Genomic DNA, 25,553 nt, shown 5'->3' with positions numbered 1-25,553 from the left:
TACACTGCATCACCTGCTTGAACTAATGTCTCCCAAATTGCCCTAAACTCCCTATAATTTGATGATTGGGAACTGACATAAGCCGACCAAAAACCCTACAAGTTCATATCTGCGATTTTTGCACCCCAACCTGATTCACTAGTGTCAGTATTTATCACAATTGACGGAGACAGACACCATTGTACCTCTTTTTTAAGGTTATACGGCGATAACCCAAAAGTGTTAATTGGCTTCTGCCTCCTGGGGTTTTTTTGCCTTCCTCTGGATCAACAAGGAGGTTGAAACAGGCTGAACTAGATGGACATTGTCTTCATTCGGCCTAACATACTATGTTACTATGTAACCACCAATCTAAGGATCTTTTAACTGCCACTGACAGCCTAAACTTTACATCTAGAGATAGCTGACTCCTATCCCAGGCTGACAACATCTCCTGTTGTAGGGCCTTGGAACGGAACTGGGACCATGGAACCATGGGAAAGCAGGCTGACATCTGTCCAAGAAGCCTCATGGCTTCCCTTACAGATACCCAGTCTTTCCTCTGAAAATTTCTAATTGAAAGGATTAAATCTAGAGATGAGCGAACGTACTCGGTAAGGCCGATTTCGCAATCGAGCACTGCGATTTTCGAGTACTTCACTACTTGGGTGAAAAGATTCGGGGGTCGCCGGGGGGGGGGGGCGGGGCGTGGCAGAGCGGGGGGTAGCAGCGCAGAACAGGGGGGAGCTCTCTCCCTCTCTCCCCAACTCCTCTGCAACCCCCCGCTCACCCACGGCGCCCCCGAATCTTTTCACCCGAGTAGTGAAGTACTCGAAAATCGCGGTGCTCGATTGCGAAATCGGCCTTACCGAGTACGTTCGCTCATCTCTAATTAAATCCTTCCTTTTGTTGGAGGGTAGAAAGGAACAACACTTGCAAGAGTCCAATAGCACTCCAAGGAAAACGTTCCTATCATCCGGCTCTAGGCGTGATTTATCTAAATTTATCAGCCATCCTAGATCAGTGAGTAAGCTAAGCGTCTCTCCCAAGTGTTGTTCCATGGTATGGGAATTTTCTGAAATGATCAATAAATCATCCAAATAAGGAGCTATATTAATTCCTTGATCTCTAAGGTTCAGTCATAATTGGGAGGGGGGGGGGGGAGAGTTACATTTTATTTGCATTTGGCGCCATGCATGCACGGCCTCTAACGTCATCACTCTTGTCCTAGGCGCCCACCACTCTGCTGGCATGGTCAGATTTTGAAGAGGGGCAACGATCTTACGACAGTCTCTGCTTGAGCAGGAATCCGGACTGAGAGAAGGATCTATGAAGACTCAGTCCGGGCCCCCTACTGCAGGGATGCCGCAGCATTTGCGGGGGGACAGTGATCCACCGACCACCTTGATTGAATACGCCGGGTCCTGGTAAGAAAACTTCCATCCTCCTGCACACATGCAGACTCTCCATGTCCAGTTGGGACAGGAAGAACACTGGAGAATAGCGGTGGGAGGCAGCCTTAAGAACCCTCCTCTTCCTGTCCCAACGAGGTCAAAGGGCAACCTCCATGTGAGCCATCAGGATGGACGTAATCAGAAGTTTACTTACCTGTACTCTTACTAAATTCACAAGAGCAAGAAAAGAAGCACACTCTTGATGTCAAAAGAGCAGACTTACTGAACATCCATAGGCGTAAGAGGCACCTGCAGGTGCAATAAAGGACAAAATGCACACAAAGCCACCCTCACAAGGTGAATTGGAGGGACAATCGAAAAATGCTCTGACCTTTCGGGGCTACCTTCCTTCATGTATATCAGCACATTCTACAGCTACATACTGGGCTGATGTTGGACATTCACTATTAGATCAGACTTGCTGAGCTACCACATGGTCATCTTTATCCTTACTACAGGGCTAGACAAACTCAACATAGGACTCTAATTTTGGTAACATTGAGAATCAGCATCCACTATCCCATCCAAAGTTTTATATCTTTACAAATCCCATTGGTGTTTATGCTGCCGAGGGTTGATCAGAAGAGTGTAAATTTGCTTACCAAAATTTGTTTCCTGAAGTCCATAGGCAGCATAAGTCTCTCACACTAAGGCCAGTTTCACATGACCAAGATTTTAGCGTGAAATTTGTTCTTTGCGAGACACAAATCTTACACCAGTATAAACCCCATTCTTTGGGCATGCCCTTAGATTGGCCCCATTAAAAACAATCGGCAATGGCATTATTGCACATAGTACGAGGCGTTTTCCCCATTGAACAATGTGAGACACTCAGCGATCCTCTACTGCAGTGGTCATGCATTTGCACGCGTCTCAGTGCAGCTTTTTTTGTATGCGTCCTTTTTATTGGGTAAATTTTTTATTGCCATATTTAGAGAACCAAAACTTTTTCATCTTTACACCTATGATGCAGTGTGGGGACTTTTTTGTGGGATAAGCTGATGTTTTCATCAGTATCATTTTGGGGTGCAGACAATAGTGATCTTTTGTTTGCCTTTTATGAGACAAGCTGTCATTTTTTCTGAAGCAGGAGATTCACTTGCCATTGATGACAGCTTCACAATGTAAGCCATTTAAACCTATTTTTATTCTAGTTATGGTTAGAAAAAAAACTGACCTATTAAACTTTACCCAGGATGGAGCCATGTGAGACCTGAGACACCGCAATGATGCAGGGGAGGGTATGACATTTCCTTGCAAAGGAAGACAGACATTATACCAACCTAAAAATATTGTAAAAAGAAAAATGGGCAGATGAAACACTAGTAAAAGCATTGGGAAACTTTATTAAGTCATGACATTTCAGATTGCCCATACACATTAATGTATCTTAGTGGAAAATTTATTCTAACACCTCCTTAGAGTTACGGTAATTTACTATATCCACTTCCAATATTACATCGGTATTTTGAATGAAATCATGCAACACTCCATTATGTGTAAATATACATTAAATATTTTGTTAATATAAATATTTGCATAAAAACCCAAAAGGTGAAATACTGATTGTGAATTGTGTAAGTCTATCATTCCATAGGTTAAGGGCACAGTGAGGAAGTAAATCAAAATACTATACACACAAAGCTTAGAAAACACCAAAATGTATGTTGTGCTGTACAGGAAAAGTGCATCACAAAGACTTGACAAATAAGCAATATACAAGTTTTACATACTGATAAAATATTATAAACTCAAGAAATATACAAACACTGCAAAGACTAAAATAAATTTTTATTTTTTCAGCTGGTGACAACAAGCCAACTCATCCTCAGGAATTGTTCTTTTCATTTGCTGACTCTTCACATTTCAAGGTTGGATCCCATCCTGAATATTTAGAAGAACTCTCCAACATCTGCTCTCTTGTCACGCAGTTTGCTTCTAGCCTTTGTACGAGCTTTGAATGCAGCCGAGTTGTTCATGTGCTGAAATGAAAAAAACTTCAAAGAATTACAACTTGCGCAATACACTTAAGAGGCCTCCAACTACAAATGTTTATTTCATATATGGCTACTTTCAGATTGTGAATTTACGTCTATCCCACATGCTGAGATGGAACCATATGCTTTACTAAGCGAAACAGGCCATTTCTTGTGTTTTAGAAGAGAAAAGCATGGTTGACCGTACTTTTCTATCCTTCTAAAAAGCAGAAACCTTGTCAAATAGCCCAAAGGGGTCTACATCTCAATCCGGTTTTTGGCATGTGAGAAGGAATCCTGAGATGGAGAGCTGGGAGGAAGGCATAGATGCAATGTGAAGGCCACCCTATATGCAACAGGGCAGCCTTCACTTCAAAACTTGCCTCAGTCTAAACAAAAAGGACTCTTGCTTACAGCAAACTTTCTTCAGTAATTCAATTGTCCTATTAATGTGAGATCCACAATCCAGATCATGCCCTAGTCACACCTTATGGAGTGTAAAAACACCAGGAACATTCTTTGTGAAACTGCAACTATGTTACAAAGATCTGTTTTACCCGAAACACAGTACCTAGAATGCACACATGTAATGACTAACACCATGCTATGTTAGCACAAGGACCTCTGCAACTTACCCTTTCATCACGAGAAACCTTCATTGCTTTAATAGTAGCTGCATCCAGGAGCAACGGGGGTCCGAGCTCAAATATACTACGTAGAAATCCATTTGTCTACATATGAAAAATAACAGCATATTACATTTTAGAAAGACCATAAATATAAAAAGCAATTTAGAAGAAAACTCCGTTTTGATTATAAAAGTGTACTAAGTTAGTATAAGAACCAGCATCTAAATTTCTGAAGTGCCAGATTAGAATAGCAATGAATGGTTGTTCATATGGATTCCTTCAGTATCATTTTCAGACTGACCTGCATAACCCTTACTAAATGCTTCTCACGTCCCCTACAACCAATAGGCAGCCCTGGACTTCAATCAGTAACAATGGACATTTACAATAGCTGACCCAGTGATCAAATCTGTCCATAGGTAGGTCGTAACGATGGGATCAGCCCCACTTCACTTCGCTTATAACTTATAACAAATAGAAATCAGTAGTGCGAGTGAATATAAAAAAACTCATCACACTACGATGTTCTAAAATGGCATCCTCCGCATTTCTAGCAGTCTACAGGTTAATACAGATGTTCAAAAATCTTAGTCAATTAAAAAGGAAAGTAATATCACATCTCTTAAACTCACCATAAGATGAAACTGCATCCCAGAGCCAAAGAGTTCCTTGAATACCCCATATGTTAATCTCTTTACCCAGCAGTCAATGTGCATACGTTCTCTCCCAAATCGAATCACCTCTGACTGGAATTCTCCATCCTATGTACAAGATAACAGAAATTATGACCGTTGCACAAGAGAATGGCTTCCATGTTTACTGATTTACTTAGCTACATACCTCCACAGCTCTTAGGACATCTCGAAAAACTGACCGCTGTTTCCTTCTATCTACTTTGGCTCTGTGCTTATTGCAGTCAGTGGCTAAACCTTTCAAAGTTTCAGTTAAAGGTTCAAGATCTTCATAATAAAAATCCTGAAAGTAAAAACAATGTTGAATCCGTTGCAGTACAGTTTACCAAGCTTCATATATCAATATTATGGCAACAAAAATACAAACCAAGGGGAAAAAAATGAAAAAAAAAGTACATTTGAAGTAGTTAGCCTAAATTCTACATGTGGGTACCTATCAGTATACCTATTCTGTATATTTATAGGAAGCGCGACAAACTATACTCCCCATTTGATCCCTTACTGTCCCAGTTCTCCCTGCAAGGCTTCGTTGACAAGGCTGCAGCAGTGTTATGCCCCCTGCAACCAATCCCTGGCCTCAGCAGCCTTGTGCCGTACACAGCCGAGGCCAGAGGTTGGCTGCAGCAGCCACAGGAGGTACACAAACCTCACTGCAAGCATGAAAGCAAAGCCATGGGGGACTGGAGCAGTGAAGCAACAAAGGCTATAGCTCATCACTCTTCCCATGTTAAAAAAAAAAATGTTTAAAAAGGGTTTATCCTAGATATTCAAACGTGCACTTTTTTCAACTGACATTTAAAATAAAAAAAGAGAACTTTGCAAAGTCCACATTTTGAAGTATACCAATTTAAGGGATACTTAGAACATACTGAGCCACCAATGTGATCTTTGATGTCTGAAGTTACTTACCGATCGTTTAAAAAAAAACAAAACAAAAAAAAAACTGTGCAACTTTTGTAACTTGTTTGCCAAGTCATGTGCTCGATAAAAGCCTCCTCCCAATCCTCCATTTACCATAGGTTGGCCCAGGAGACATTCTCCAGTATTTCCATTTCAGTAAACGAACCATTAAACTATAACAGGTTCTGCAACACTAATTGGTGCAACAACCCTTATTAAATACATGTCCTATGCCCACCCTCTTCCACAGCTGGATAAAAAGCACTGCATGACCATAGGTCTTTGTATTTTGTTTCTCCCAGAAGTGCCGTCCAACTTTGTTAACGCTGATATGCTTATAATGGAGCTCATCTGGCATTCCTCCTCTTATTCAAGACCTGTTAGAAAACCAGTCCTAGCACAAACGGTCCACAAATAGAAATAAAAAAACCTTAAACCATATAAAGTATAATGGTTCTATAAATGAAGTATACAATACTGAACTCCAAAAACAGGAATCACCAACGCCATAAAAACTAGCTAGATGGCAAGATTCTGCCATAAAGCTTAATGCAACCTCTCACTACATAAACTCAGAAAGAATGTCTGCATATAAATGCATTGTATACAAGTCGTTACTTTCCAATTGCATGCTACTTTCCACAACACTAAGGGCTTAAAGCTGTCTACACCGGAGCTCATTTACTATTCGGAAACATGAGCATTTCAGTTTAAAAGGAGTTAGAGATGCAATAGAACATTTCTGTACTTACAGCATCCGCTTCTCGGGCTAGCTCAAACAAGAGAGCCAGCGTCTCCCCAGCCGCAATCCTCAAGTTAACATTGTCACAGGACAAGAGGCGTGGAAGTTTATGTAGATGTCTATGAACAAAAAACAATAAAACCTTCAATTTGCATGTATAGTTCTGGAACATGCTGGAGCTATCACATTGACACAGATGTCAACAGAGCATTAGATAGACGCTGTGTAAAAGCTTATTTAGACAATGATTATCACTCAAAAGCCATCTTCTGAGTAATCATTGGGTGTAAATGTGCCCATCTTTCACTTTTCTACTGAACAATGGATTTCAGTTCGGCATGAAATCCATCATTTAAGAGAACAGTCGATAAGACAGACCGCACGCTGTGTTCTGCCCGGGGAGCGCTGATAACCTTGTCTCAGCTGTCAGTCCTGTGGCAGAACAAAAGGAATGTATTGAGAACAGCAGGTGGTCTGTTCTCTGACTACAGCTACCAGTGGCTCACAGGCTACTAATAGGCATTAGTACCAAGTAGTAGTTTCTGCAAAAATGATTGCTTAAAAGCCATCTGTTTTGAGTCTAAATGCACCTTGATGCATCAGATTTTATGAGGAACTTCTGAATTACATATTACTATATCCCTTGTCTTTTATGTTTAGTCTGATTGTCGGCCCATAAATGTTGTTTTAAAGAATATAATTAAAAGTTATCTTTTAGTCTATATCTGTGAAGGGCTTGGTTTGATGCATCAGATTTGATGGGTGGTAGTAGTGCATGCAAATTCTGTTAAACCAGACACCACAACAATCCCCATGAAGTCAATGGAGCTAGTCCAGTGTCATCTATTATATGACTGATATGGCCCTGCAAGGTCAATCCCATTCACCTGAGGAATTTGAACCCACCTATCTGGATAGTGAGGACCTATACAATGGACAGTAGCCTGTAGTGTGGTAGACCTTTTTTGTCTGAATGAAAGGCACATTTCAAGTTTTATGTAATCGAGTATGTGGATTTCAAAAATCAAGACAAAAAAAAAAAGTCTCCGAAAACCAGAATACCTCCCTAAATGACCGGAAAAAACACGGAAAAATTCACTGCCATGTACAGATACAAAAAAGGCTTCAACTATCCTTCTCCTAAATAGTGTATGAGTAAATTGAGTAGGCTAATGAGCATATGACTATGGTTAAGATTGCAATGTTTTTGTTTGTACTGTTCGTACAGAAATATAAACAAATATGGTTATGATATTTCATGTATTTTGGTTTTAATAATAAACAGGTTTTTTTTGGGGGGGGGGGGCATAAAATAAACAAAGATATGAAAATTGCTACAAATATGATTTTTCAGTTTCTTAAGTGTAAATAGGGAGGTGTTCCAGTTTTCGGAGAATTTTTTCGTCTTGATTTTTGAAATCAGCATACTCTTACATAAAACCTGAAATGTGCCTTCCATTCAGACAAAAAAAGGTCACCGACACCGCAGGCTACTGGACAGGTTATCAAACTCCCAGTAATCCCCTTAAAGCCTAGGTATTGGCACGTGTCAGACATCAGGACAGTAATTAAGGGTTAAGGAGAGTATGCCCAGACACCCATGGATGTTGTAAAGTTTACTTACATGTCAATTTTTTTCTTCACTTCGCTGCTATGGCATATGGTCAGCAGGAGAGCCCATGATTGTAAAGCCTGGATGTGAAGCGCTGAAGCATTATCTGTTCCACCTTCTGAACGATACTGCTTGGTGAAGACATTTTCCATACACTCCATTGTCATGTACAAATCCTACAAGATTAATTTTATTAGGACTTTAAAAAGGGGGTTTTCTGGCTGTACGAAAAAAATTATGGAGGTGAAACTGGCTGAAGAAAACTATAAGATAATCTCTCCCATAGATTAATCTCTCGTACCCACATATTCCCACTGGTTTGGTTCAGGAAGCTGCAACGGTCAAGTGCTGTTCATTGTACACATGACTATTCAGCCAATCGCTGGCTTCAGCAGTCACGTGTAGGGATGAGCGAGTCTACTCGCTAAAGCACTACTCGTTCGAGTAATGTGCTTTAGACGAGTATCTCCCTGCTCGTCCCTGAAGATTCGGGGGCCGCCGCGGGGCGGGGAGCTGCAGGGGAGAGCGGGGAGGGACGGAGGGGAGATCTCTCTCTCCCGCCCGCTCTCCCCTGCTCCCCGCCGCGACTCACCTGTCAGCTGCGGCGGCTCCCGAATCTTCAGGGACGAGCAGGGAGACACTCATCTAAAGCACATTACTCGAGCGAGTAGTGCTTTAGCGAGTATACTCGCTCATCCCTAGTCACGTGCCATTCCTGGCAGTATCACTACTGGCCAAGTGGTTGTGTACAATGAATAGCACACGGCCATCACAGCTTCTTCCAAGCCCAGAGTAGTGGGGACCAGGGCTCCTGTGCTAGACATGGAGTACACATAAGGGTGAGTGTGACTGAGCCCATTTTTTTAATTTTTGGACAACCCCTTTAAGATTAACTTTGAATATAAAGTGTAGTACAGCAGGTATTTAAAAATGCAGCCTTACCTCGATGTCATCTGTAGCGATGAAACAGCAGAGGCCCAAATAACTTGCGCACTAAAAGCAATCAAATACATTACAGGTCAACATTTACAATGGAAGCAGAATTTAAATATAACATCAAATATAATAGATTTAGAGGTTGAACATGTTGTATAGAACTATGATAGGTAAGCTATTGTGAACGGCGCAAAAAGCCAAATACACCAATGCAGAAAACGTCTTGGGTTGCTCTCACACATACATTCAGAAAATGCTGCATGTGAACCGCTGCATTTTACTGCAATTTTGAGCGCATGTTAGAGTTTTAGTGCACCTCATCACTATGATGGGTGATTAGGTGCTTTAAAAAGCGCTGACACACACGAAAACAGGACAGCTTGAAAACCTTGGCGTTGGAAATGACGGGTTTACGAGCTAGTCTGAGGCCCCATTGAAATCAATGTACAGCGGCGTTCGAGACGCAGTGCTAATTGCTGTAGAAAGCATCCAGTGTGAGCGGCCGTAAGCAGCCATCTTCAGTTTTCACTGCTGCTAAACCACATTTCTTATAATATATCTTCCAAAACAGGTCATCTTTCTAAACCCTTCTGTAAACCATTGCTTTCTTGCATACGGACACCATCAGAAGCGAGCACTCCACTTAAAACCATTGCACAAATCAAGCTACCACTAAATCCAAGTTCAATGGTCACTGACTATTCAAATAACTTGTATTAATATGATATCTAGCTAAAAAGGATTTCCGCTTTTACTAGTTTATCACATTATAGTGGTGAAAAAGCACTCAAGTGCCGGTCTCTGGGGACCTGCCCACTGCCGGTTATGTAATTCTGTCTCTAGTAACAGACATTTAAGCAGTGAATTACTGTCTCACAGCTGCCCAAATCAAACCCCAACTGCTCAGTACGGCTGTATAATGTCCCCCATGATGCGGTACTTATGAGAGAGTGCTACAGATAATATCCAACTTTCCAAGTGCATAGTGAGGTAGATGACAGCAGCTAGTCTCCACCCACCACCTTAGAGAAAATGCAGAATTAGAGAGAAAATTTCCATAAATTAATAATGGCCAGAAATAGTGTTATGTATCACGAAGATTTTTTTTTTTGTTTTTTTTAAACACAAAACGAGCGCCGGCCACTTCAGAGGTTGCAGCAGAGACTTCCCGTTGCTTCCGCTCCAACCACTGTAATTGCAGCGCAGTCAGCAAGCGCACAATCATCTGATCGATCAGGGTCCCGAGCGACGGACCCCAGCCAATCAACTCTTGATCACTTTTCCTGAGGGTAATGGTATTCTTCAATGACAACCCATTTAATTACAAAACAAAATTTCTACCAGCTCCCCTTTATAATTAAACAGGACCATTATTGTAGCATCCTTAAAAACATCTCCATGGAAGCAGAAACATAAGGAGAACATTTATGCCTTTCATAATCCAAAAGGTTCCTTTATTCCTCAATTTTGCCTCCCAATCTCCACCTCTGCAAGACTTGTTAACCCTCTCCAGGCCCCAAACCTGGAATGAAGCTGGTTATGTGTGGGTCACTTGCGATATTTCAGTGCTGTACATGTCAATACCTTAGACAGAACATTGTCTGCCCTGTCATTGTTTGAATAAGTATTCCACTTTTTCATGAGTTGAAAGAATACCTTATATCTGTTACTTTCTTGTTATAGAATATTCTTTTTTTATATATTTGATCATGTATTTTACCAGTAGGGGTGTGAGGGGGTCTGTCTGCCATGCCGAATTTAGTCTCCCACCTGAACAGCAACAATATGAATCTTCACTTTACGCATGTGTCAGCAGAGGATATTCCTCTTCTTGACTACTTGTGGGCAATCAGTTAAAATTTCTAGCAAATTATACAGGAAACCAGTTACTTCTGTGTTCCCCTAAAAATAAGACCCTGTCTTATATTAAATTTTACCCTTAAAAAAAAACGGTCTTATTTCCAGGGAATGCCTTATCCTACTTGCCTAGCAGGCGCCGTCCAGGTCCCTCCCACTGGTCGCCGGACTTCTGGTGCTCGTTTCAGTCCTCAGCCATTGACAGAAGATTGCTAGCTGGTAACTGGATTACCCGAAAATCAGGGTAAGGCTTATTTTAGGGGTACGTTATTTTGGGGGGAAACCCTGTAGTAATTCATTGTTACATGCAGACAGTCATCCTGCACATGTTGTCAAGAACTTGCCTGTGGGGTCATTTACACATGCCAGCAGCTTATGTACAGATGTTACAGACTATATACAGGAATGTCAATATACTAGACGATTATGGAAGAGCCAATATTTTCATCTACAAGTTGAACAAGTTGCATCAAAAAAATTACAGAAAATGCCACGTACCGCTATCTAAAAAGAACGGATCATGTGGAGGTGATATTCCCGCGGATTATAATAAAGTAATTTCCAAAGTGATAAATTAAAGACTACATTACAATCGGGCTGTAGTTTTTCTGTGCAGAGAGGTATGACCATAGGGAATGTTCTTTCTACTTTGGTAATAAACACAAAATGTGATGTGACCACATGGCTGATCATCAAGGGCTCATACAGACGTGGCAAACACATGTTGACTAGCAAGAGAATATTGGTATACTGTAACTAAAAGGGACTTTAAAATCTTGTCTTTCATTAATTGATTCATCACGTGGTTGATGTCATTTATTGTTCTTCGTGTGGTTTACAATATGTGTGGTTAACCATAAGACCTTAAAAAAGACACATTGCAGAGCCTGGGGAGGGTTAACAAGCCTTGCAGGGGTGAAAATAGGAGGAAAATTTGAGGAATGCAGAAGCTTTTTGGATTATGGTTTCAGATAGCCGCCATCCTGAATCATCGCTCTGATTTACTTTACATTTATTGCAGTAATATTCTTTATTATGAGTTTTTGTTTTGACATGTGTATCCTTGTATCCACGTGTTATTCATCACGTGTAGAAGTGGTTTTTAAGCAGGAGGGAGCTGGGAACGATATTATGAAGAGAGCAGTTTGTGAGGCTTGACACACAAAAGCGTATCCCCTTTTTTAGTTTTCCGCTTCCATGTAGAAGTGTTAAAGGATACAACAACTGCCCGACAGGTCATCCCGGCAATAATAGTTTGTGCCTTTACAGGAATGAGCATCACTGACTACTAGATGTGGAGAGGCGCAAGAATCATTACCACCCGCCTCCATTCCCAGTAAGCAGGCAGCCGTAGTACATAAGTGAATGACTGCTTGTTTTCACAGAATGATAGGTTTGTTCAGTTTTGTGCATGCAGAAACTGAACGAGAAGTGAAAGACTTGTCATACAGTTGGTGCATGCATTTACACCGAAAGATAAGCGTTCAGATTCTGGCTGGAGAATTATTCTGTATAAAAGCACCCCTAACTCCATTGAATCAACTATTCATACTCTCCCTTCACTGCCTTATGCCAAAACTGCCATCCTGTGTAGCGCTACACTTGCCAAGCTCTGACCCCCAGTAGCTCTTGTATAGTGTTAATAACCAGATAACCTTTATTAGCTAAAATATTCATCATAAACAATCAAGATTTAATTTAAAAAAGTCAACTTGAGGCAAGAAACAATAAGGGATAGGAATACTACACTTTCCCTAATATGGTACAATGTCCACCTTTAACAAGCTGCATCATTAGCAGAATGGGCCATGTAGCTGTATTTATATCTGATACCGATGAGCTGCTAATGTGGTGTATTGAGATTGTCAGGATAGCAGAATAGGACTAATAGTATTGATCTCTCTATACCTGCAATATCTATAAGCTGTTGATGTTGCACACTTGAGATTACTAGTATGGGTCATCTGGGATATATAACCGTATCCGATATTTATTTACTCATTGTGTTGAACATTTCGGTTAGTGCAGTTCTGGTTATTTTACATACATACTCCCTGATGAACCACACTGGAGATTTGTCATTTGATGCTTGTCTATCAGATGTACCAGTGTGGCTCGGTGCATCACGAATAGGTGGTGATCATAAATCTTTGCCTCACACGACCTTATGGCTTTGTTCCAATATATCTTAAGAATTCCCAGCTTTTTGGTCCGTAGATAATAGCATTATGTGACCCTGATTAGGGTATAATAGATTTGTATTAGGAGATCCCTAATGGAATAGTTCTTTGACAGGGTGGCTACTCCAGCATTTAATAGACAGGATACAATATACTGGGCCATATTCAGGAAACTATTATTCCCGATTAGACTTTTGTATTGATTTTAAATCTTGAGTTTATGATGAATATTTTAGTTAATAAGAACAACAGGTAAAGTTTTAATGGCAGTCTGGAACGTGGATGGTTCTCTTTACAACTTGCACTTCTGATTCTGGTATTGCCATGTCGTCACAGATTTACCTGCTCAATCTCAACATTTCATTCTGACAATTATCACTCGGTGAATATAGATCTGCCTAAAAATGTAAGATTAATTTACCTTTAGAACTGAAAATTCTGAAGCGATAAAGTATACAAATGTCTACATTGCACATCCCCTCCAGCCCCAGATCTCATGCCTCTCCCGCTACTCATGTGTGCTCTTTACACATCACAGGATTGCAGAAATCAATCACTGGCTGCAGTGGTCACAGTCTAATTAATTTTAGACATGTTTGAATAGCTTTATATTCACACTTTAGATGCTTTTTCATTCTTTTATTTTCTATAGCTAATTCTATGGAAATTCACCTAGGGAAAAAAATACCTAAAGCATGCTGTGTTTGAAGGCATTTAAAGGTGGTGGTGGAAATTATTCAATCTATGAGCCAACTTTTTTGGGCACCTACTGCTCTTTCATATGACTTACATTCACAGGATTCCTTGATTCAGAGTTAAACAGCCTGAACTGCATTCTGATACGCTGTAGCACATTACCAGGGCTTTGTGCAGCTATTGTGATTTATTTCGCTGACTGCCTGGATTGAACACACAACTGTATCTTCTTCTCAGCAGAGAAGATTGAAAGTAAAATTTTCTCATATCCCAATAGCAAGCAAGTCTAAAATTATGAGGAACTGAATACTGGAAAGTTATACAAGTTCATTTCTACAGACAAAGCACTGACAAATCTGTGACACGGCCAGGATGTGTCTGCAAGACACCAATGCCTTTACACCAATTACAAGGGGCGACTGAGCGAGATACTTACAGCCTGACGCGCTGGCATGCTTGCACTCCTGTCAGAAATGATGTTCTTTAAGACAGGCGCTAAGGTTTTGAAGACTTCTTCACTTTCTATCCCAGAGCCCAGCTGACAGCACAGGAGGCAGGCTAGCGATGCGGCCACACGCTGCTCTTCACCTTTACCTAAATCAAGGTTTGCAATTAGTTATTGGTAGAGAAAAGCCATCGCTGGAAACATCCTCAAAGGATAAGACACAACTAAATTACTTACCCTTTTTCAAGCAACGTTCAATGCTGTCCGTCAGTGTGAGCCTTCTTTCTAGGATGAAATCATATAGTATCTTGGATGACAACCCATTCTTCAGGCCTTCCAGAGCAGCTTGCCTAGTTTTCGCACTGTAGGCCAAACAGAACTAATAAGTTAAACGTTAAACACAAGTTAATTCTGATACAATCCCTTTAACCCAATAAGGACGTGGCCTATTTTGGGCATACGGCGGCAGCAATTTTGGGGGGATTTTCAACTCCACTTTTCAAAACCCATAACTTTATTTTTCTGTCGACACGGCCATATGAGGGCTTGTTTTTTGCGTGGTGGCAAACTGTAGTTTTTATTGGTACCATATTTGGGTACATAGACTATATTGGAAAATCTTTATTAATTTTTTTATGATAACAGGGAGAGAAACATTCTGCCTTTTTGGGCTTTTTTTACAGCGTTATTCATGCTGCATAAATGACTATACATTTTTCTGCGGGTCAGTACAACAATACAAAATTTTTAGTTATTTATTGCTTTCAACTTTTCCACAATAAAACCCTTTTTTTGGAAATTATATTTTTTCCTAAAATGCTGCATTTAAAGTTCTATAACTTATTTTTCCATGGATGGAGCTCTGTAAGGGCTTGTTTTTTTGCGAGACGAGCTGTAGTTTTTATGGGTACCATTTTGGGGTACATGATTTTTAAATCACTTTTATTGCGTTTTTTGGGAGGCAAAATATAAGCATTTTGACTCCGTTTTTTTAAGGGTTTTTCTAACACTTTTTGCCGCACAGGATAAAAAAGCGTGTTCAATTTGTTGTGTGAGTCGTTACAAATATGACGATGCCAAATATGTGGGATTTTAACTTTTCTTATACTAATAGGGCAAAAAGCACAAAAAGGGGTTATTTTACATTTACACCATTTTTATCTTTTTTAAACACACTTTTTATGTCTCTGTAGGGGACTTGTACAATAGAATCTATGATCGCTATAATGAGGCATTAGAAAACTTCTCTTCTGCAATGCCTTATCACTAGTAATGGCGATCATAGGCAATGGCAAAGCAGGACACCTGTAGCTAGCATCCTGTTGCCATGGCAACCCATCGGCCCTCAGTGATTACATTACAGGGATTCGAAGACATTACAGAGGGAGCGCCATCCCTCAGTCTTTCACGTGCCGTGATCTACATAGATTGTGGCATGTAAGTGATTAACTGTGGGGATCACTGTCCCATTGCACCCCCACTGTTGCAGCGGGAGGCCAGCTATCAGTGACAGTCAGCTCCCGCTGCCAGATAGCACGGGATCTCTTCTGATCTTGAGCTATCCACAAGGCGTAAATGTACATCCTGTTGCGTTAAGTAGCCCGCTGCCAGGATGTACACTTACACCCTGTGGCATTAAGGGGTTAATCACCTATCCATAGGACAGGTGATAAGACACTGGGAATGGGAGACCCATGTCCACCCCTCTCCTCATCACTGCAGGTATGCTTCTCCCACCCCCAATGTCATCACTTGGCACTTGCATGCAATACATGTCATTTTTCCTATTGAAGTCTATGGGAAACACTTGCGACCATTTGACGCACGTGATGATTACAATTTTTCAGAAGCGGTTCAATTTTTAATCAAAAACACTTCGCTGTAAATACACTCACACAGAGTTATATGCTGTAATATATGTCAGAGCCGCATATCCAACTATGACAATGTATCAGTAATAAGCCTGACAAAACCCTTCAGTGCCGCTGAAGCCCTATGACTTTCTACAGCAGATTACTACACAGCGCCCGGTGAAAAGACTACACTTTCCAGAATGCACTCTGCACAGATGCTGAACAAGCAGGTCACTCCGGGAGATTTACACTGTACAGCAGCAGTCTTATGACCTGCTGGACTAATACAGCCGGGAACTTGGGATGCTGCTCACATTTTTATGTAGCTCTAAAATGTAATATGTTAAAAGACCAACTTCAAGAAAACTTGAAAACTCAGTTGAAAAATCACAATTCTGTACCACCGCACAGACTCCCTGGATTCAAGAGATTTTTTGGTAGTGTCCCCCATCTAGAGTTTTTCTGTCAAACTACATTTCAAACTAAATGGATCTGTTAAAAGCTGAACAAATGTTTATCTGATGCCAATGAAAACTGATGCAAATGGAGACCATCTGTTGACAGATCTGTTTGCAGTTCACATCAGTGGAGGCCCATTTACCTGTAAAGTATCTTTCAAATGACAGATTTTTAGATTTGCATGGAATGTTAAAGGCCATTAACACTATCATCATTTGCATGTAAAAGGGCATCCAGGAGTTGTTTGCAGAGCCCAGCGTGTGAGTAATCACACACCCAGCTGTTGCACACTGCTGCATTGGTCTTTTCACAGCTGCCAGCAGATTACAAGGTTATTGCTGGCTCCCCGGAGATACCAGTGTGCGGTCTATAGAGACACTATTTCTCACTAGCTAAACAATGGATTTTAAGTTCACCTTAAAAGCATTGTTCAAGTGAAAACTGCACCATGCCTGCGTTTACATGTACCGATTATTGCTCATTTTCAGTAGTTTGAACAAATTTTGAGCAATTGTTACGTGTAAATGGGCCTTTAGACATCCTTTATTGATCTGAAAAAAATGGATCAATTAATGATGGAAACCATCAATGACCATGCAGCTCTCCTTAGCACCTTGCCAAAGAACAAGCCCATGGAGAGGTCTGGTGCCGTTTCTAGAAGAAAGCAGCCATGCTTTCCTAATCATGCGCACCTGTGACATGTGCCAACTATAGCAGCCAATGACAACAAATGGTGAACCTTCCTTCAAACATTGACATTGTATATAATACCTCTTGTCCATTGTAAGATCTATAAGGCCCTTTAACTTGAACTCAAAGTCTTCCTGAGCGGCCTCTTCATCCACCTCAGCTCCTGCCGGAGGAGAATACACATGAAGTCCTGGCATAAAGCTCAGCAAGAATGGGAATGCTATAAGTAAAGTACTTACCATCCTCAGCAAAGCTGGCGGCGTCGCTGAAGCTACTGCAGTGACTCATGGTTTCAACGGAGGAATCATCATCACTAAACGGCTGGATGGCTTTCTGGCGGCCACCTGAAAAACCACATTATATAAACTACTTCACTCATGAGTTACTACAAGGGAAATCCATGTAGTAAGAGCACCTATATGCACCACTGTAGACTTAAGGCCCTTTTACATGGGAGGATTATAGTTAGGAGTTGTTCTAAACCCCCATGGCAATTTGAATAATGGTCGTCCAGTGTAAATGCATGCAGAACACTGAATGACGGATCAGCCCTGTAAACAGGCTGTCGCTTGGTTATGAACTACCTGTTTAATGTGAATGGAGGCGGCGGGCTGGAATGATCCCCAACCTCATTAGTTTGTAAGAGTAATGGACTGATTATTGCGGGGTGAAGTGTTCTGCGCCGGGGCGAGCCAGTGTGCTTTACACAACACGTTACCGGACTGGATAAACCCTTTATCAATTATTTACACAGTATATTAGCCAAATCGTGGAGCGGAAAAATAAATATCCACAGATGTGGAAGTCTCAAGTCTTATCACTTATCAAGTGACCAGATATCAAGGAACGTGTCAAAAAAGAGAAGCAGTCAGGTGAACTTGGCCTTGTCTTCCGAAGTTCAGCATTATGGCGCCTCGTTTAGTCGTCCACCGATCATCGCCGTCTCCAACTCTGTTAATTGGCATTTCTATGCTTTTTAGGCAGCTTCCATATATTACACAGGACACGCTGTCATTTGTCTTGAGCCCTGCACCGTTTCATCAAGGCACAACGATTTGTGAAATGTATATGCCTATAATTCATGTCTGTTAAAGTCTGTCTCAAGCAGATGTAGAGCACTTAAAAATAAAGTGCAAGACTTCACACGTCACTAATGCCTAAAGTTGCCGGCACGTGTGCAGCTTGTGTACAGGGGTTTATGTAAGCCCAAACTAGGCCTGGATTCAAAGGAAAAATCGTATCAGTCCTTTCTGCTTATCTCCTTGTATGACCCTGAGCAAACAGCAACCTACATGTACGTATCTACACAATCACCGGGACAAGGACAAATATCTCCATGATGCAGATGGCAGCAAACAGGAGTCACAGAGTCAACAAGCGCTGGCACTTCCCTCTTACTAGTAGCTTGTGCTGCCGACTCCAAGCCACACCAAGCTGGACAACAAAACAGGGAGAGCACCGAGAACCCCTGCAGAAGTCCTCATGCAGGACAGTAATGTTTGAGGCAAGGCACTTCATACAGAGGATGTGCAGCCTAGTATCCCATGGGGCAGAGCCTTCCACCGGGCCGCTCTCCTAGGCCTGTTTACAAGGTTTAGCATAGAGTTTCAAACGCCACACTAAATGCCGTAAACACCTTCATTAACTTTAATGGGGCTTTCACAGAGTTTGAGTTAGAAACTCCCGATTATCAAACGTTGTCTGCTCTATTTTAGTAGGTTTCAGTGATTTTTAACACCTCATCACTCACTGCAATGATGGGGAGCATTAAAAGCTGTCAAGTGTTTTGGAAAAGTGTTTGAAAACCCTGTAAAACGCGTGTTTATACTGACGCCTGTGTGAGAGAGGCGTCACACTTCACGCTCATCTGCACCAACAGCGGGCCAGAGGATCAGGTGATCGGTGGGGATCCTGAGAACAAACCCCAGCCCATCAACTCTAGACTACCTACCTGCAGGATAGTAAATGCCTGGAAAACCCCTTTAACATATCATATGGGCCTAACCTAAAACCACTGGGGAACGGCTATTGCAGACACCAGAAATTGCACCAACATTTTGGCACATGATGATATTTAGAACATGCCCATTTGCCACGTCCCCTTTTGACAAAGCCACGCCCCTATCCAGACACCAAAAACTAAAATAGTTTTAAAACCTGGTGCAATGCACACAACACAAGGCCATTCTCCGCAGCAATATGAATTGTCAATAGAAGCCTTCCCCATCAGGTTGCAGTATGTCCACGGTGTGCAAAGTCCAGGGCGACAAGTCAGCAGTCAGACGGGACAAACTTTTTGGGATGTTTTCTAGCGGCATTTAAGGAAGTTTCAGCTTGGCTAAACAGGGAGAAGTTTTCCTGAAGTGGTTTAACTGGTTTTTGCTCTTCAGTAATGTCTATTCTTGGTGTAACCTAGACGTTGGACCCCGCCTGTCGCTAATTGCGCGATGACAGTACAGTATATTTTTAGGCTCTGTTCACATCACTTCCGTTTATCAGCCGTGACAGCTACGAGACATTTCTTTTTAATTAGATCTTGCTGAAACCTGAAGGAAACTATTGACATTGTTCATCTACCGTGTTTCCCCCAAAATAAGACCCTGTTGTATTACTTTTTGCCTCAAAGAGGCATTAGGTCTTATTTTTGGGGGGTGCCTTATTATACTTATCTACCAGGCGTAGTCAATATCCCTCCCGCTGCTCTCCAGAGTCCCGCAGTCCTCAGCCAATGGCACATAACTTCCTGATTACAGGATTCATAAATCCCGCCTCCAGAAAGCAATGGCTGTGATTGGTTCATTGTGCGCTGCATTGATTGACTGAGCAGTGGTCCAATAACCAATCACAGCCATCGCTACCTGGAGGAGGGATTTATGAATCCTGTAACCAGTAAGTGATGCTGTATGAGCGGCCGAGGACTGCGGGAACGCCCTCCACCGCGCCTACTAGGTAATTTTTTTTTTTAAATGTACTTTAACTAGGACTTATTTTCAGGGTAACGCTTCCATTTCAAGCTTCCCCGAAAACTCTGGCTAGGGCTTACTTTTGGGGAAAAGGTGCTATAAAAAAAAAGTCTTTATGCAATAACAGCACTGCAGACATTCGGAAGCAGACATCACTCGGAGCACTAGGGAATTATCTAGAAAGATAGGTTGGCTTTTTGTAAATCTATGAATTTAGAGAAGAAAACATCACAAATTAGCAGATGTACGATTCAGGTACAAGTGTCGGCCACATGAAACTCTGGTAGTAGACATGATAAATGCTTTTTGTGTTCAGAGGAGATAAGCCACCACAGGTGCTTACTGCACAAGGCTGTCAGAGTGCATGTGAATGGCTGGGTAGAAGGAACAGCTGGCAGATGAATAAGGCTGGGTTCTGACACGCCGGATACCCCGTGGAAATCTCAGTTTGGCAGCAGCGAAAAAATGTGAGATTTCCGTCAGAAAAGCGCTGTTTCAAAACCCGCAGCACTTAGCCATGGGTTTTGAAGCAGCCTGGCCACTCGCCTATCCGCTGCGGCCGGCGCTCCCATAGAGGGAAGCAAAGCCGCAGCGGAATTTTTTTAAAAAATGGACATGCTGCGGCCGGCGAATCCGCGCCGCTTTGCCGCAACGGATTTGCCGTTCCGTGTGGACGAGATTTCTGAGAAATTTCGTCCACATGGCTGGCCAATCAGGGATTAGCGGCCGCAGGCGGATTTGCCGCAGCGAAATTCCTAACGGAATTTCTGCAGCAAATCCGCCCTGTGTGCATCCAGCCTAAGGGTTTGGTAAAACCTCCATAGACAAAATCCTCTGGACAAGTCAATACTAGATGCGTGGAAGTGACGGTTCAGGATCCCTGCCAATCGTCCGATCCCCAGCACCACTGTCACTATGGGAATTGCAAGCAGCAGACAGCGCCAACTATAGCGCAGTGGCCCGGCTTGGTATTGCAGGTACGGATTCCATTCATTTGAAAGATTTGATTAAAAAGGTTTCTCTGAGTTCGAGTTCCAGCGCTGCTTTTTTCTATGGGTTGTAGATTGCAACTCTGTCTGAGCCCAAGTCATTACAATGCCACAAGTGATCACACACCAGCGACATGCATGCCCCCACCAGCTGTTTGCCCTCAACATTATCTTACACACTTGAATTGGGTTTTTTAATGATTAAAAAAAAAAGTTAAAATCCAGGCCCTATTTTTTTCTAATGCTGGACAAATCCTCTTCGATTTAAGCCAGGCTCACACGAATGGGTCGGATTCCCACAGAAAAAGACCTGCAATCATTTGCGGAAAGTAATTGTGAATAATCACGGATACGTGTGTTTTTTTAGCGTGGATGTATACGTATGCACAGCATATCCGTACACGTGGAAGATAGATTTATCACTCCTTTATCTATGTTCATATGAAGTAGTGTTTCCACCACTCAAACACAATGCCAATTACGTATGGGCGACGGAACGCTCGTATCCATTGGCTGCAATAGGGGCCGTCCGTGCGGAATCCACACTAATATAGAGCATGCTGTGATTTTTCTTCTGCTTGCAGAATCTGCAATTCCTATCTGCACGTCTGAGAGAACTGGCGAAGGTTCATGGCTTTCAATGCCTGTGTATCGTCCGCACAGACGCCGATAACGGAATCCGCAGTTAGATCTGCCCGTGTGAAGCCGCCTTACATTCATTGCGCAAAAGTGTCAGTTTTGACAAATAAATCCGCATTTCCTGGTTAATTCTTCACACCTTCACCAGCTTGTCTCAAAAAAGGTCTGATTAGGACACCAGTTTAGCGCTGCATCAATGTTGGTGATTCAGCCCCCAGTGAAGTGCCAAAATTACCATAAACTTAGTATTAGCAGTAATGTCAGTATGAACAAGTCCAAAGGGCAAGCTGCGCCAAGCTTACTGACCTTAGAGACCCCCCACTATATACACCCCTCTATGGAGCAGCTTACTAAATATCCATAACCCCTTACCTCACTTCTGGCCGCACACAAGCCGTCTCGCCTTCCAGCTGTTACCTAAGACATCATGACTCCACAAGTGGCTTTATGCCAAGAACGTGCAAGTCATCATCAGCTGTTCTTTACTATCTCACAGCCCTCTGCAAGGAGCGTGACTTAGCAAATAGACCGCTGACTTGCAAAACCCAAGTGCGGCTTCACCCCTGGTAAACTTGAGCCATCAGGAGAGTGCGTCACACCCGTTATCAGAATAGAGGTACATGCCAAGTACACCAACAGGGAGAAACCGCAGGAGCCATTACCACCTCACCATGACCTGATCCGAGCTGCAGTCTCCGTCCCATTCAAATGAAGGAAGAGCTGCAGTACCATTCCAGGCCACAGCACATTGTATGGAGCTGTGGTGGACCAGCACACAGTGGCTTTTGCAGACAGCCTATTGGTGGCAAGTAATCAATACTCTACTCTTGGAAAACTTCTTTAGGGTGCGTTCACACATGGTGGATTTTGTTAGGGATCCTAGCACTCCCATGATTCTTATTCCCATCCTGTGGATAAGGCCTCATGTCCACAGGCGGGTTTGATTTGCGGAACCTGTGCGGGTGATCCGAAAATCAAGCCGCACATAGGGAAGCATGGATGTCCAGAAATTAATTTAAACATGCAGATTTCTTTTGCAGGCCTTTTGGTCCGGAAAACAAAAATCGCAGCATGCTCCACTTTCGTGCGGATCCTGCACTGACAGGTTCCATTGAAGACAATGGAAGCCATCCGATCTGCGGCACAGATGCAGGTGACACTACAGACGGGCCGCAGATCTGCAAGAAAGCAAGAGGTTTAAAAAAAAAAAAAAAAGAAACTTCACTGCGCATGTCCAACAGCGAGCCGTGAAGACCATCCATAGTACAGCGAACCCGAAAGTGTAGAGATGTGCGCGGGCGCCGCTGCCGGGGAAATACAGGTAAGCAGGGCTAACTGGCCCCCGACAGGGCGGAATCCCGCACAGAATCCAACCAGCTTGTGGACATGAGGCCTAAGAGAAGAAGTTCAGTAGGACGGCCCACTCACATACACAGCAGATATACTAGGAATGTTCTGCAGTACATAGAAAATCTGCAACATCTGGGACGGATCTTTACGGCACGAACATCCCCTACATGTGATCGTACCCTTAATGCCCCACAGGAATAACTGGCTCCTACTGCACAGACTAGGGATTAGCATCATGTGGGGTCACAAGGACAGCAACGCAGAATGACCTGGAACAAACAGCTGTGGGCCCGCATGTTATAGGGGTGACCACCGTGCTGTTCAGGACCCCCATTCTCAGGATCAGCAGGGGTCCCAGCATTCAGACCATCAGATACTTAGCCCTTACTGTCCCTTTACACGAGACGAGCTGTCCGCTAATGACGGCCGACACTTGTCCCAGTGATGCTGTTACACAGGAGGATCGCTCAGCGCGGGCACAAGAAATGGGCCGGGGAGCATTCTCCCCCCAACGGCCTCCATTCAGTAAGCAGACAGGCGTTCAGAAGTTACCGACTGCACAGAACGGCGCCTCCTTTAGGCCTCTGAATGCAGAAGCTGACTGTATGATCCACCTCCAGTGGCAGCGAGCAGTTATGTGGGATGACCACCCCGCGGGAATCTGTACCATAATCGTCCTGTGTAAGAGCGCCATTATGCTGTGGCTAGTTCTTGCAGGGCCGCCCATTTATGGGGTTCTCTAGGCTGTAACCATTATCACCAGCGGTCACCTGATGGACGACTCGCTTCGCTCCCACTGACATACGTATGAATGATGCCTCCATCACACATCTGACTCCTCGCTGCAGTCGGAAGTGCAAGGCCTCATGCCAACGGCCAAAAGATTATTTTAAATCCGCAGCGGATCCGCACCCCATAGGGATGCATTGATCACCCGCGGGTAGATAAATACCCGCGGATGGCCAATAAAAGGGATTTAAAAAAAATGGGAGCATGAAAAATTTCGGACCATGCTCCATTTTCGTGCAGGTCTCCCGCGGGGACGGCTCCCGTGGGCTTCTATTGAAGCCTATGGAAGCCGTCCGGATCCGCGGGAGACAAAAATCTGAATTTACTCACCTCCGGATCTTCCCTTCGTCGCGGCTTCATCTTCTCTCCGTCACGGCCGGATCTTTTTTCTTCAGGCCGGCGCATGCGCGAAACACGCAACCGACGTGCCCTGCGCATCTGCCGGGCCGAACAAAAAAGATCCGGCCGTGACGGAGAGAAGATGAAGCCGCGACGAAGGGAAGATCCGGAGCGGGCGAGAGGTGAGTTTATTCTTATTTTCATCCCTCATGTCCGCGGGGCAGGAGGGACCCGCTACGGATTGTCCATGGAGAATCCGGAGCGGGCCTGATTTTCCCCGTGGACATGAGGCCTAAGGCTGGGTTCACACAGGGCAAATTTGTCGCGGAATTTCCCTGCAGAATTTCACTGCGGTCGCTAATCCTGAGATTAGCCAGCCATGGGGAAGAGATTTGTCAAAAATCTCGTCCACATGGGCCGGACAATGTGTTGCGGCAAAGCCGGCGCTGCAGCGCGGATTCCCGGGACGCAGCATGTCAATTTTGTTTGCTTGGCAGCCTAGCTCCGCTCTATGGGAGAGCCGGCCACAAGGCAAAAGCATGCAGCAAAGCCGCGCCAAAGCCCCTGGTAGGTGCCGCGGGTTTTGAAGCTGCGCTTATCCCGTGGAAATCTCAGTTTTTCGCTGCTGCAAAACCACAAAATTTCCGCAGTGAAACCGCCCCGTGGGAACCAGCATTATAAAACAGATTTCTATGAGAGTAAAGCTGTGACCCCCGTGACGTCCGGCCCCGCGGCGCTGACAGATGGCCGGAGATCACCGTTCAATCACTATTGACAGCTGGGTGGGTCATCAATGGTTGAAGCCAGAACAAGTCCCTTTACATAGGCGATCCCTGTCATTGGCCAGCAGCATGTCAGCCATAGCAGCGGTGTAAAGTGGCTGCCTAGTCTGAACTAGACAGTCTCTACATTGCCGTATAGCCGCCGCGCCAGACCGAGGCTCTGACGTCACCGTGCCGGGCACTGCTGACGCAGGCAGGACAGCTGGACACGTGACACACTTCTCTCCCAGCCATATCAGGCAGCACCCATAAACCTGTAAATACCGGCTTTACTAGGCGCAATGTACGCTGGGAAATGTAGTCCGGGTCCGATTAATTATTTACGTCACATAATCTGCAGTCTTGCTTGACGAACCACAACATCCGGCATGCACTGCGCTCTTCTCTCACACGCTAGGCCTCCCGTACACCCCGGCTTACCCGCGGGCCGGTTGCTCCTCTTCTTAGATTTCGGCATGTCTGTGGCACTGTCCCCCGTCCGCGTCCCTGCTTTAGCTCACCACGTCGGTCGTTACTTGTGGTTCCTCGGTGTGAGTTTGCAGAGTTCAGTAAAAATCAGCCGATGCTAGAGCACTTTTTACTAAACCGTCTCTCAGGAATAA

At 43.5% G+C, this 25,553-nt stretch overlaps 1 protein-coding gene across 2 annotated transcripts; it reads right to left on the bottom strand.

The window, feature by feature from the left end:
- Positions 1 to 2,759: 2,759 nt before the first annotated feature.
- On the bottom strand, positions 2,760 to 25,553 carry IFRD1 (interferon related developmental regulator 1). 2 transcript variants are annotated; one of them, XM_066591777.1, is made up of 12 exons: positions 25,372 to 25,553; positions 17,340 to 17,444; positions 17,182 to 17,263; positions 14,336 to 14,460; positions 14,090 to 14,247; positions 8,927 to 8,977; positions 7,997 to 8,160; positions 6,383 to 6,491; positions 4,879 to 5,013; positions 4,671 to 4,799; positions 4,045 to 4,140; positions 2,760 to 3,415 (listed from the first exon to the last, which is right to left on the bottom strand). In XM_066591777.1, the coding sequence occupies exons 1-12, from the start codon at positions 25,406 to 25,408 to the stop codon at positions 3,326 to 3,328; spliced, it is 1,281 nt and encodes a 426-aa protein (XP_066447874.1). In that variant the 5' UTR covers positions 25,409 to 25,553; the 3' UTR covers positions 2,760 to 3,325. The 2 variants fall into 2 exon arrangements, with proteins under 2 accessions (XP_066447874.1, XP_066447875.1); XM_066591778.1 differs by lacking the exon at positions 25,372 to 25,553 and adding an exon at positions 22,064 to 22,156.

Source organism: Eleutherodactylus coqui, chromosome 2 (genome assembly GCF_035609145.1).
Source record: "Eleutherodactylus coqui strain aEleCoq1 chromosome 2, aEleCoq1.hap1, whole genome shotgun sequence".
Lineage (NCBI taxonomy): Eukaryota > Metazoa > Chordata > Amphibia > Anura > Eleutherodactylidae > Eleutherodactylus > Eleutherodactylus coqui.
The sequence above is the reverse complement of the archived record's forward strand: the minus strand, read 5'-3'. Positions and strand labels throughout refer to the sequence as shown.

Bases quoted from the DNA above. Each gene is read 5' to 3' on its own strand.
- IFRD1 (XM_066591777.1), bottom strand. From the start codon at position 25,408: ATGCCGAAATCTAAGAAGAGGAGCAACCGGCCCGCGG. The intron at 17,445-25,371 runs GTAAGCCGGGGT...GTGGTTTTTCAG, and splicing joins GAGGAGCAACCGGCCCGCGG to GTGGCCGCCAGAAAGCCATC. The intron at 5,014-6,382 runs GTAAGTACAGAA...TTTTACTTTCAG, and splicing joins TAGCCCGAGAAGCGGATGCT to GATTTTTATTATGAAGATCT.